At 46.7% G+C, this 14209-nt stretch overlaps 1 protein-coding gene across 1 annotated transcript in view; it reads left to right on the top strand.

Annotated features, from left to right (window-relative positions):
- Positions 1-12409, top strand: part of LOC143280337 (otoferlin-like) — a 105616-nt gene extending 93207 nt beyond the window's left edge. Inside the window, exons 8-9 of the mRNA XM_076584971.1 lie at positions 4189-4289; positions 12187-12409. Coding sequence (XP_076441086.1) covers positions 4189-4289; positions 12187-12367 — 282 coding nt within the window. The 3' untranslated portion in view covers positions 12368-12409. The remainder of the gene's footprint in view (positions 1-4188; positions 4290-12186) is intronic.
- Positions 12410-14209: the final 1800 nt, after the last annotated feature.

Here is a 14209-nt window from a genome sequence, read left to right as displayed (position 1 = left end):
AGAGAGAGAGAGAGAGAGAGAGAGAGAATGTGTGTGTTGGGTGGGGAGTTAAGCTAAGGGGGTGGGGATGGGCCGGGTTACCTGTACGGGTTGGGATCAGGTACCAAGAGAGAACGTAACCCCTGACGATGTGCATGAACGACGCATACCTGTATCTTAAAGAGAAAAACGGTCTAGAAGTTCGGGGCAAATGGCGCATGACTTCCAACCCCAATGATACCCGCCCCCCCCCCCCCCCCCCCCCCCACCCCACCCCCCACCCCCCGACCCCTCCGAAGTTAGATTCGAGTCCCGCCATGACCCAGTGGAATACGAAGGGAGGATAATGTCTTTCCCCACCTCATTGGCCAACATTATGGTTTTGAGGGTGAAGATCTCCTGATCCCGTGTGAATGAGTGAGGGGTGAGTTTTGAAGGTACGATCATTCGTTTTCCACTGACCACATTGTTTCAAGACGAATCTATTGTTTGAAATGTTGGCAGTTTGTATCAGTCTTGTATGTTATAGCCTTTAATCATTACGAACATACCGTTTATGGACATCCCTTGGAAACAAATGGAATTGGTCAGTTGTTTAAATGGCAAAGTGATCCTACACGTAGAATTCTACACGAACTTGGAACTTGCAATCTATACGAACGTTGAATGATGTGTGTGTCTGTGTGAACTTAACAAGTAGTCGGCGTTGTATGCTTTTATTTTGAAGCCCTTGTGTTTCGCGGCAAACACACGCTTGAGGCATTGCCCCAATACAGTGAATGATAACAGTCGTAGCAGCAGCACACCACTCGGAATTCATTGCCGACGCTGACACAGGAAAACGTGTTGTATATTTACCTCCACACACCTGCCTCATTTCATGCCCTCTGACTGCTCAGCTCCATCCCGGCCCCACACTCACGCTCTACCCCCCTCTCCAGATCCAGATCCCCGCCTCCCACTCCATCACTCCATCCCCAACCCCCCCAACCCACCCACCCTCCGTGTTTGCACCCCTGTCTGTACTCCAGAGGACACCAATCGTTTATCGCCGCCAAAAGACTTGCAGAGGAATTTTCCAGACCCGCACCCACAAAAATATCCCCTGGCGTGCCGCGCATGCGCGATAGGCAATCAAGGGACTGCACTCTGACAAGCAAAACACAAGCCGCGGCCGACTCTGGCACGGCCCGGGCCGCGGGAACCGACAACAAAGCCGTTGCCAAACAAACCGCCTATTCCTCCATTTTGCAGGGAAAATAAATAGCGGAGACAGGGCCGAGTTTTGGGAGGCCGGGGCAACAAGTAGCCAGCTGGTCTGGCTCCCGCGGCCTGGAGACGCTGTGCCGCTGTTGCTTTTTCCACACTTTGTTTTCGCTCCACACCACGGGGTGAGCTTCGGAGCGAGTAAGGGTTTTGGGGGTGGGGCTGGGAAGGGAGGGTGGGTGTGATGGAGATGGAGGGCGACCGACTCCAAACCCCCCACCCCCACCCCAACCCCCAAACCCCCAAACCCCCAGCCTTCTTTAGGAAGGCACAGCGGAGATAAGCGGGAGAGAAGGAGGAGGGGATGTTTTTTGTTGTTTTTTTGTTTTTTTTCTTACGTAAAGTCTGAAATCGATTTTGATGTCACGCGAGGAGCCAAAGAAAACAGCGGAGTTGTCACCGAGGGAGGCTGAAGGAATGTGGGGGAAGGGAGCGGGTGGTGATGGTGATGGTGATGGATGGATAGTGATGACGGCGAAGTCAGTCAGCCCAGGAGGTAATCTGCCGATGGAGTGAGACTGACAAGAGCTTTGCTTGCGTTCATAACACACCGAACAGTGCTCGGATAACTCTCGCGAAGATGGCGCGTGTTTTTTTTGTTTTTTGTTCAAGCGAACACACACACAGACAGTAGTGTTAAGCTTGTGCGTGCGTCTTTTATGATATAATGGCAGCTGAACACAAAGCGATCTGGGATGATCCAGTGGATCAGAATCCCATTACGCTATCATCAAAGTGTCGGCTGCACATCATGTGGTGTTACTGAAGAGGTGGTGTGTGTGTTCTGTGTGTGTTCGTTGTTGTTGTTTTGTTGTTGGTGGTGGGTTTGTTTTTGTTTTTTGTTGCAGTTTTTTTTTTTTGTTTTGTTTGTTTGTTGTTGTTGTTTTTTTTGGGGGGGCAAACATTTAATCCATCCACCCTCGTATCACAGAGGGAAGAGGATGTGGTAGGGGTGATGGGGGTGGGGGGGGAATGGAGGGTGTCGATAAAAGATGAACTACTTCTGCATCCGTGGGCGGCAACTATCACGCTCCATCATCATATCTAATAGGCTTACATTTGCATGGCTGTTTTTTTTTTGTTTTGTTTGGAGGTTTTTCTGGTTGACACGCATGCACACACACACAACACACACACGCACGCATACAGGCACGCGCGCGCGCACACACACACACACACACACACACACACACACACACACACACACACACACACACACACACACACACACACATATACATACACACACACATGCATACATACATACATACATACATACACACACACACACGCGCGCACGCACACACGACACGACACGACAGTTGAGTGGTGTATGTGGGAGGGGAGGGGAGGCAGGGAGGGTGTTAGCCCAGATCCATTATCACGGATCAGTGAAGGTCCCCTCATGCATGAAACAGCAGAGCCTGATGTGTGAACGGACAGGTGTTGGGTTTATGATGATGACCTTGATGGAGACGACACGTTGTATGTATGTGTGTGTTTTTTTTTGGTTTTTTTTTTGTTTTGTTTTTTTTTGTTTTTTAAATCATACTTTCCTCAAATCAGAATTTCCTTGTGTTGCTCAGTTAATATTTTATTCAAATGGTTGCGAAAATGTCAGTACAACAAACAGTTAATCTGATAATAAATGGTTTCAGTCAGTCAGTCAGTGTGTGTGTGTGTGTGTGTGTGTGTGTGTGTCTGTCTGTCTGTCTGTAGTGTGTGTGTGTGTGTGCGTGGTGTGTGTTGTTGTTGTTGGTGGTGGTGCTGTTACTGCTGCTGCTGCTGCACACTTTCGAGTGTGCATGCTCATTTGCTCCTGTGCACGTAAACACAAATGCACACATACTTTCTCTCTCGCTCCCTGTAAAACCTTTAAGCATATTGTAACGAAAAAAGTGCTCTTAAACTAGTTTTTTTTTTTAATCAAGTTCATTAACCACTGAGGATTATAAATCATGGAACATTCTTCCACTGTATCTAATACTAGAATACAAGGCTCTGTTGGTGCACAAAGTAGTTACTGGAGCAGCTCCTCCTGGTATTGTAGACAGCTTTTCAAGTGAACAGCAAATGGACACTTTCATAAACTTGCAGTGACTCTTCCTAGAATGGAAATGTAAATCCGCCCTAATGGCAATAGCATTCTTCCTAAACAGGAGATATTAAAATGAAATCGTATGAACTAAAACTTGTTATTACTGATGGTCATGTATGCGAATGCAAGTGTATTTGTTTGTGTCTGCGTGAACTGTCCGTTTTAGTATTTCTATTCGTCTTTCGTTGGTATGTTATTATTTTGTTCTCTCTCTCTCTCTCTCTCTCTCTCTCTCTCTCTCTCTCTCTCTCTCTCTCTCTCTCTCTCTCTCTCTCTCTCTCTCTCTCTCTGTTCTTGCTTGTTTTCTTTGCTCTTTGGTCCGGAATGAAAAAAAAGTCGTGTCCTTGCTCATTCCACTTCCCTCATCGAATAAAATTGAAACCCAAAAATAGCAGCGTGGGAACAATTATGAGAACAGTCAGAATTGACGTGTTGTTCTTGCACGACGGGGGAGGTTAGGGTTAGGGGAGGGGGCTGGGGAACTCGGACTATTAACACGATAAACAGATAACCAACCAACCAACCAACCAACCAGCCCACAGTCCAATTGATGAACTTAATAGAATAGAATATGTCTTTATTATCAAGTGTACCTGGGTCACAAGGAATATTGGGGGGGGGGGGGGGGGTTGGGGGGGGATAGTACATAACAAGATACGAACATGAATCGAAAATCATACACGAACACAGATACAGTAGAAATTAGGATACATACAAGTGCAATATCAATATAAACAGAATTAAGCACAAAATAAACAGGACAGCTATCCCCGTGTCGCCATTGGTCGGCGCCATCTTGGATTGGTTAATTAATCATGGAGGACTCTTTTCTCTGTATCGCGCAGGGCAAGGTGGAGGCGGAACTGCACCTGTTCACGCAGGAAGAAGCGGAGAAACACCCGGCAGGGCTGGGCAGATCCGAACCCGACCCTCTGGAGAAACCCAAGTAAGTCTTGGCTGCGTTGTTGTGGTGGTTGTTGGTGGTGGTGGTGGTGTTATTGCTGTCCTTAGTTGTTGTTGCAGCTGCTGTGTTAATGTCGTTATTACTGTTGTCCTAGTTGTTATTGGTGGCGTTATTGTTGTCCTAGTAGTTGTTGCAGTTGCTGTTCATGTTATTATTACTGTTGTCATTGTTGCAGCTGCTGTTAATGTCGTTATTTCTGTTGTTGCTGTTGCTGCTGCTGCTGCTGTCTCAGAAGCTGTAGTGTAGGTGCGCGTTCCTGTGCACTGGACGCATGGTGTATGTGTACGTTTGTGGTGGTGGTGGTTGTTCTTTCGTTATGTTCAACCGTGAGTTCGTTTGCTTTCTTGTACCCTTTCCTCTCCCATTGTCTCCCTCTCTCTTTCTCTCTCTCCCTCTAACTCCCCCCCTCTCTCATCCTCTCTATCTCTTTCTCCTCATTGTCTGTCTGTCTCTGTGTATGCCATTGCTTTCTCTGTGCCCTTTGTACTCTCTCTCCAGTCCCCTTCTCTCACATCTGTAGCTCTTTCTCTCTCCCACTATCCACGTATGTCTGTCTGTCTCTTTCTCTCCCCCCTCTCTCCCCCCCCTCTCTCTCCCCCCCTCTCTCTCTCCCCCCCCCCTCTCTCTCTCTCCCCTCCCCCTTCGCCTGCTCCTGTAGATCGCTGGGAGTCCTGACCTTCATGTCCCCACCGTCCTCCCCCCCTCTCTAGTCTTTATTTTGAAACAGAACCTGAATCAGGAACAACGTATCATGCTTATCTGCGTGCTTATCTATGCACGTGCGTATCACGGGCCCTGTATTCCCATTATAAACTTTTTTCATCCTTTTTAAAGTAAGATCGTATTCTTGGGCGCACGAGCCTTCAAAAACAACAACAAAAAAACACGAATACAGGTACGTGTACACACACACACACACACACACACACACACACACACACAGAGAGAGAGAGAGAGAGAGAGAGAGAGAGAGAGAAGTGGGTAGGAAGAGAGGCTCGCCATCTCCCTATTTCTCTCTCGACTCCGTATCCGTCTCCCCCGTCCTCCCTCCCTCTCTCTCCTCCCTCCCTCCCTCTCTCTCTGTCCCTCCCTCTATCTTCCTCTCTCCCTGCCTTCCCCTCTCTCTCCTTCCCTCCCACCTTCTTTCCCCCTCCCTCCCTCTGCCCCTTCTCTCTCTCTCTCTCTCTCTCTCCCTCTCCCTTCTTCTCACCCTCCCTCTCACTCCCTCTCTCTCTCCCTCCCTCTCTCTATCCCTTCCTCTTCCTCTCTCTCCTTCCCCCCCTTCTTTTCTCACACTCTCTCCCCTCTCTCCCTCCCTCCCTTTGTCCACCTACCCCCCCTCTCTCTCTCCCTCTCTCCCTCTCCCTCTCCCTCTTTATAATTATACCATGACACATCTGTCCATGCGTGTGTGTCAGCCTATGTGTCATGTGCATTGAAAGAAGAATACCCTCTGTTTCGTGAAAAGAATACCAAGTAAGTGCTGTTTTAAATGCCACACCTTCCCTTCATTTTCAATCAAACAAGACAGTAGAAATCTATCTGTCTCATACCAAAGTTATACTAACTTTTTTCCCTATCTTCTTCTTCTTCTTCTTCTTCTTCTTCTTCTTCTTCTTTTACTGACCAGAGTTATGTTTTAAATCCATGGACCTACAATTTCTGTTGGACTGTCACGCTGATTTTGTTGGTGTTGTCATATACAGTATCGTGACCTACTCGAATGGTTTCCCTACCAAGTGTGTATGCTTCGTTTTGTTCCAGCACTGTGGCATCAGTTCTTTATCATTCCAGCTTTTTATTTCTAAATATCTTGTCTCTGTTTTAAAAACTTATTTTCGTTCATTAATTGTTTTCACTTCGATATACAAATGAAATAATGAAACGCGGTAGAAGAAGAAACACACACACGCGCGCGCGCGCACACGCACGCACGTACGCACACACACGCACACACACACGCACACACGCGCGCACTCACACACACACACACACACACGCACGCACGCACACACACGCACGTACACACACACACACACACACACACACACACACACACACACACACTCACACACACACACACACACACACACACACACACACACACACACACACACACATACACACACGGGAAAACATCATTCTGCCGTTTTTCGTCTTTTAAAAATGCCTTCATGTGCCATCTAGTACCCATGTCGACGGACATAGTCAGAGGACGTCTATTGTACGAACGCATTTGAAGCAACACACACACACACACACACACACACACACAGAGAAAATAGCTGACTTGTCCACAGGTGCAGGTATTTACTGGTGCGCTGGTCACACACACACACACACACACACACACATAAATAACTGACTTGTCCAGAGTGCGGTGCAGGTATTTACGGGCACACTGGTCACACACACACACACACACACACACACACACACACACACACACGCACACACACGCACACACACACGCACACACACGCACGCACGCACGCATGTATGTATGTACGTTCCAAAGAACAACGTGTTCATACATCGCACACCGACACTACCACACCCACCTGGCTCACGCGATCAGCTCGCACGTGCACCGCGCTCAAGCTCTTTGTCCTGCCACTGTGCGTGGCTGCCCCGTCATATCAGAAGCGCCTCTATCCAGCCATCCAGCCATTCCCCCCTCCCTGCCCGTAAACCCCATCACTGAACAGCTCACCAGAGGAGAGCACACCGCCACATCCCATCATAGCTAAGCGCAAACTCCGCTCGGAGGTGTAAATTATCATCTTTCGTATCTGAAATGTTGTGGTTGGGTTGATGTTTGTGTTTGTGCTGGGTTTGTTTTTTTTGTTTGTTTGTTTTTTTGTTGTTGTTGTTTTTTCTTTGGGGAAGGGGGGGGTGAGGGGGGTTATTTAATTTGCGTCCTAATGGTGATTTCCCCTCCTTTTTTTTTCATATTCTTTCTCTCTGTCTTTCTCTATCACCCTGTCTGTCTCTTTCTCTCTGTATCTCCTCTCTGTACTTTTCTCTCTCTTTCCTTTCTCTTACACTTTCATGTTTGTTCTGTATCGTCAATGTGTTCTGTGTGGCTTGTTCAGGATTAAAGAGGCTATGCCAGTCTCGAATAAACGCTAATTTGTGTTTGCACATTTCTTCTGTCTTTGCTGTTGTGTGCACAGGTCAAAATGATCGGTATAAGGACAGGCCCGGCGCTTCCTTTTTTGAGGAAGTGTCTGTGTTAAAGAAGACGAAAGAAAACGTTTGTTTGTTTAATAAATAGTAAAGAGTGGTAACTCTCTCCATACACATGGTACACAACTTCAAGTCAGTGCTGCTCACGCTACCGATTCAGCTAGCACACAGGTAAATAAAAGGTACATTGAAGTTGTGTACGTTGTGTATGGAGAGAGTTACCACTGGAAGTGGAATGTACCACTCTTTACTATTTGTTAAACAAACAAACGTTTTCTGTCGTCTTTAATGTGCATTCTACGCTCCTCTCTCGTCTGCCCCTCCCTCTCCATCCGTTCATCTTCCTGTGATCACGATGCAGGTGCACTGTAATTGACTCGTGGACTGCAAGGTCCGTCTCATTGCTTCCCATAAAAATACATTATCTTTACAGACCATCACAATAAATTGGACACTGGGCCGCGTCTCTCGGAGATTTTGTGATGTATGCTTCATATCGCATATTGCGTCTCTGAGTCTGTCTGTGTGTGTCTGTATGTCTAGTTGTTTTTTGTTCTCTCTCTCTCTCTCTCTCTCTCTCTCTCTCTCTCTCCTCCCCCCTCTCCTCTCTCTCTCCTCCCCCTCCCCCTCTGTCTCCCTCTCTCTCTCTCTCTTCTTCATCCCCGTCCCCACCTCTGTCTCTCTCTCTCTCCCTCCTTCTCCCTCTCCCTCTCTCTTCTTCATCCCCCTCCCCACCTCTCTCTCTCTCTCTCCCCCCCTTTCTCTCTCTCTCTCTTCTTCATCCCCCTCCCCACCTCTCTCTCTCTCTCTCTCTCTCTCTCTCTCTCTCTCCCTCCCTCTTTCTTCTCCTCATTCATCTTGTCACCACGTGTTGGATTAATTGCACTTTTGTCCATCACTGCTCTTTCATGACTGCCTTCGTGCTGTGCCATTTTCTTTCCTTCACCCTTTCTTTCTTTCTTTCTTTCAGTCATTCTTTCCTTCGTGCGCTCTCACTTTCTTTCCCTCGCTTCATTCCTTTGATTCATTCTGAACACGAGCCATCACATGCTCGTTCATTTGAAAAATGTGCGAGCATAAAAGCCATTTTCAAACCGGGTGGCATTCGATATTACATGTTATAAAAGGTGACCAGTTTTCAACGATCTGTCCCGTTATCCAATGGGAGTGGGAGACCGTGGAGGGGAAGGGTGCTGGGTGGGTAGGGAATTGGGGCGGGGGGGGGGGGAGAGTTATCATGACTTGCAACCGACACCGAAAACCTTCCAAGGTGGTGTGTGTGTGTGTGTGTGTGTGTTTCCCGACCTGATTCTTCGTAACAAGACGGGTTGTTCAACTATAAGCAAAGGTGGATTAATTCCCTGTTTGGGGGGGTTGTTTTTTTTCTGAAACGTTAGTGATGTATATGTTACGTTTTTGTTTTGTTTTTTTGTCTTGGCTTATGTTGTTATAAAACACATTTCTCTGTGTGAAACTGGGGCTGCACTCTCCACAAAATGCGCGTCGCCACAGTTCAGCGCCAATATATTTTTTTCTGTCTGCAAATGTAGTGGTTTTACTATCAAAATGGATTTTTTTTCTTCACAATTTTGCCAAGGATAAGCCTTTTCTTGCCAAGGGTTCTTTTACGTGCGCTAAGTGCATGCTGCACGCAAAACCTCGGTTGATCGTCTCTCACCTGAATGCCAAGAGCCCAGGCCACTACTCGAGGTCCAGGGGAGGGGGGGAGTTAAAAAAAAAAATCGCGGTCCGAGAATGTGGGATCCGAACCTGGTGACATCAGCTTCCTTGTCGGGCGCATTGCCACCGGGCCACCAGAATTCTCTCTCTCTCTCTCTCTCTCTCTCTCTCTCTCACACACACACACACACACACACACACACACACACACAATAACGTTAAAAGATCGTTATCGTTATCCCTCTCTCTCTCTCTCTCTCTGCCTCTCTCTCCCTGCCTCTCTCTGTCTCTGTGTCTCCTTCTCTCCTCTCTCTCTCTCTCTCTCTCTCTCTCTCTCTCCCTCTCCCTCTCTGTGTCTCTGTCTGTGTGTGCGTGTCTCTCTCTGTCTTCCTCTCTCTTTCTCCCTCTCTCTCTCTCTTCCCCCTCTCCCCCTCTCTCTCTCTCTCCCTCCCTCTATCTCTGCCTGTCCCTCTCCCTGTCTCTATCTCCTCTCTCTATCTCTCTCTCTCTATCTCTATCTGTGTGTGTGTGTGTCTCTCTCTCTCCCCCTCTCTCTGTCTCTGTGTGTGTGTTTCTATCTCTATCTTCCTCTCTCTCTCCCTCTCTGTGTCTCTGTCTCTCTCTTCCTCCCCTCTCTCCCTCTCTCTCTCTCTTCCCCCTCTCCCTCTCTCTCTCTCCCTCTATCTCTGCCTGTCTCTCCCCCTGTCTCTCTCTCTCTGTCTCTCTCTTTGTCTCTCTGTCTCTTCCTCTCTCTCTCTCTTTCTCTCTCTCTGTCTCTCTCTATCTCTATCTCTGTGTGTGTGTGTGTGTGTGTGTGTGTGTGTGTGTCCCCCTCTCTCTGGTCTCTGTCTCTCTGTTTGTGTCTCCCTTTCTATCTTCCTCAGTAAAGAGAGATGACTCTCTCCGTTTACAAGGGACACAACTTTTCGTCAGTGCTGCTTGTGCAACCGATATCGGTAAGACGGTATTACACGACAATATATACGAATAAAATCATCCAACAAATAAATCGTATATATGAGTATGAAGGGCACACACACACGAGCGCGCGCGCGCGCGTTCACACCACTCACATTCACACACAGTAACGCTTTCCCGTGCTCAGTCATACAGTCCCACATTTTTCTATGATGTTGCTTTGTTTTCCTCGATGTTGCTCTTTCTGTCCTCCAGTTCAATAGTGTGTATTTTTAACAGTTTTTGTTTGTTTGTTGTTGTTGTTTTTTACATTCTTTGACTGAAAAAGTGAACACGTTTATTCAGTACTGCTTGTATTTGTAAGTGGTATTGTAATGTACGCTTCTCAACTGTATTGTGATGTATTTCATTGTACTGCATTGTATTGGATGTGTATCAAATCCGGAAAGAGAGTTTGGGTTTGTTGTTTTTTTGTTGTTGTTGTTGTTGTTTCTACCTTTGATACACACTACTGTATCGTACTGTACAGTATTGTATTGGGTTTGTATCATTCCGAGGAAGAAAGTCTTACTTTTGGTGTTGTTTTTGTGGCTGCCTTTTTGTGTTTGGCTTTTGTACAATAGTTTTTATAGCACAGTATTATTTTTCTTTTCTTTTTTTCCTTCTCAATCTTTTTCCTTTTCTTTTAAATTCGTTGATGACTGTTGTATAGTATCATGATCATCTCCTGGACATTGATGTTTTAAGGAGGACGATCCTGATGCTGAATTTTTGGTGTCATCCCGAATCGACTATTGCAGATTCGTCTATTTCGTGATTTGCCTATCACTAAACTGAAAACCCGATTCTCCAAATACCGGCTGTGTCTATGTAGTCGAAAAGACATCAGTGTGTTCAAACTTCCGATTCTGGGTTTTGGAAACCTTCTACTGTTTATTATCCAGAGTCAGAGGTTCTTCACCTAGGAGGAAATGATGAATATTTGTATTTGCATTTCTATTTTTGTCACAACAGATTTCTCTGTGTGAAATTCGGGCTGCTCACCCCAGGGAGAGCGCGTCGCCACACTACAGCACCACCCATTTTTCTGTATTTTTTCCTGCGTGCAGTTTTATTTGTTTTAACTATCGAAGTAGAATTTTGCCAGGAACAACCCCTTTTTGTTGCCGTGGGTTCTTTTACGTACGCTAAATGCTGCACTTGGGACCTCGGTTTATCGTCTCATCCGAATGACTAGCGTCCAGACCACCACTCAAGGTCTAGTGGAGGGGGAGAAAATATCGGCGACTGAGCCGTGATTCGAACCAGAGCGCTCAGATTCTCTCGTTTCCTATGCGGACGCGTTGCCTTTAGGCCATCACTCCACTTTTTTTGTTTATTCGTTTGGTGGTGTTTTTATTTCAGTCGACCAGACTCCTCGTTCACGTGGTTGCACCACATCCTGTTGTGTGTGTGTGTGCGTGTGTCTGTGTGCGTGTGTGTGTGTGTGTGCGCGCGCGCGTGTGTGTGTCTGTGTACAAGCAAAGCATGAAGGATTTTTTTTAATTACCTCCCCACCCTAAGTGCAAATCAGTTTTAAAGGTTAAAAGGTAAACCAAGGCTGTCTTTGGCGTTTCTTCCACTTCATAACGGAAAACGAAGACACCTGTGCTTGTATTAACCCTCTCTCTCTCTCTCTCTCTCTCTCTCTCTCTCTCTCTCTCTCTCTCTCTCTCTTATATATATATATATATATATATATATATTGATAGTAACTAAACTGTATCCAGAGTCATGAAATCTTTACCAACGAAGAAATGATACAATTCAATATTTTCACGCGTTTTTTGTTTGTTTTTTTTGCTTTGTTTGTTTTGTTCGGAGGGTTTTTTTTCTGTCGCCTTGACTATATAGTGTTCAGGGTAAGAGATTCTTCGCCAAGGAAAGAAATGATAGATATTTTGTGTGTGTGTGTGTGTGTGTGTTGGTTGGTTTGTTTTTCAGTCGTCCAGACTGTATAGTATTGAGAGTCAGAGAGACTTTACCAAGGAAAGAAATGCTAAATAGGTTTTGTCTCATCGCCTGTGTGTTTGGTGTGTTTGCTTTTTTCCAGTCGCCCAGACTCGTCGTTCATGTGGTTCATGAACCCGCTGAAGTCACTGCGCTACATCCTGTGGCACAACTACAAGTGGATGATCCTCAAGCTGCTGCTGGTCGCCCTCCTGACCGCCCTCATCGTCCTCTTCTTCTACGCCATGCCCGGCTACACCGTCAAGAAGATCTTCAACGTGTAGTGCAGTGCGGTGCGGTGCCGTCACTGGCCGTCGGGCAGTGGGGTCTGCGGAGGACAGCCTGTTCTCTACCATTCCTCCAGGCTGACCTGCCTTGCCTGCCTGTCTGCCGTTTTCTGACGTGTCCAGCTCCAGAACTGGGAGGGAGGGAGGGAGGGACCCCTCTTCAGCCCTCCTCCTCCTCCGCCTCCTCTATCCCCCACTACTCCAGCCCCTCACCCACACCCATTACCCAATAAAAAAAAAATTACATACAAACACACACGCGCGCGCACATGCACACACACGCGCGCGCGCGCGGAGCAGACGCTGTACACAGTGTACGGACCCACCGTAGCGTACTAGTCTCTTCTCTCTCTTGCCCATTTTTTCCCCTCATTGCTCCAAGACCCTGACTTGCGAGTTGATTTTGCACGTACGAAAGTCAGGCATCTGCCCTTTTTTCGTTTTTATTTTTTTATTTTTTTTTATTTTTTAGTAAGCAGATGCCATGTAGCGTCTATAGTATAATCAGTCCTCACCACCTTGACACTAAACTCTGAAGCTGTGCGCCGACACTGTTCCCTCTTCTCCTGGTCCCCTCGTCCTAGTTTTTTTTTTTTTTTTTCCCCACGTCTTTTGTTCCCTGGTCATTTCCGTTCGTGCCCCCATCGTCATTATGGGGTGAGCGAACGACGGAACTTCCCAAGAGAGTAGAGGTTGGATAATACCCCTCCACCCCCCTTACCCCCCGCTCATCTACCCCCCCTCCGGCCAACACACCCTTCCCCTCTCCCTTTCCTCACCTCTTGTCCCCTCCCTCCCCTCCCGCCTCCCACCCCCACCGCTCATATGTTTCAAGTGAAGTTGATCTTTTGGTATGTCTTCATGATGTGGAGTGGAAGCAACACAATTGATACCTTGATGACATCAGATGTGTTGATGACAACGTGGTGGAGAACTGGCATGTCGGTGACGTTTGGAAGCAACTTTCCCTGACGTCAGGGAGCCGAGACGTTGGGCGTTGGTGATACATGTTTTTTTTGGTTTGTTTGTTTTTTTCGTTTTCTTCTTTTCCTTCTTCTTCTTCTTCTTCTCCTACTGCTTTATCTTCTTCGTCGTCGTCTTCTACTTCTTCTTCTTCGTCCTCTACTTCTACTTCTTCTTCTCGGTGATCAAGGAGTCTGTACTGAAAACGAATGCAGACATGGTGTTGGTGGGCTGTGTACAGACTTATTTGACCTCTCGATCAGGTTTTATTTGACATGGAACCCGATGATGTGAATATACTTGCTCTTTTTCCTTTTTGCTTTTTTTTTCAGTTTGATGAAAATGCATGCCCATTGTATGGTTCTGATTATATGACCCTGTATAGGTTTACGTTATTGTACAGCCTGCTGATGGAAGTGGGAAAAGGAGGAGGTGAGGCGGAAGGAGGGCGTGCGTTACCCTTGGAAGCTGATTGATTGATTGATTGATTGTTGTTGTGATGTGGGTGAGCTAAGGTGGTGGAAACTGTGGGTACCCCCGTGTAAAACGGTTATATAGTTTTTGTTTTGTCTGTCTCCCTCTCCTTCTTCATCCCCCCCCCCCTCTCTCTCTCTCTCTCTCTCTGTGTATTTATGTACTCTGAAAATGGTTAGGCGTACTTGAGAATACCATCAAACCCGGAAAAACATCATAGGAGACTGAGACTCGGTTTTTTGGGGTTTTTTTTGTTTGTTTTTGTTTTGTTTTGTTTGTTTGTTTTGTTTTGTTTTGTTTTTCTCAGGTAAATGAAAGTACGTGAGAAAATGAATATTTCTGAAACAGTTAGGGTGTGGAAAGATGTTGATGCCCTCGGTTTTCAACCCTTTTCCATAGACC

This window comes from Babylonia areolata, chromosome 3, assembly GCF_041734735.1.
Source record: "Babylonia areolata isolate BAREFJ2019XMU chromosome 3, ASM4173473v1, whole genome shotgun sequence".
NCBI classification, from domain to species: Eukaryota; Metazoa; Mollusca; class Gastropoda; order Neogastropoda; family Buccinidae; genus Babylonia; species Babylonia areolata.
This window is presented reverse-complemented; position numbering and strand designations above follow the sequence as displayed.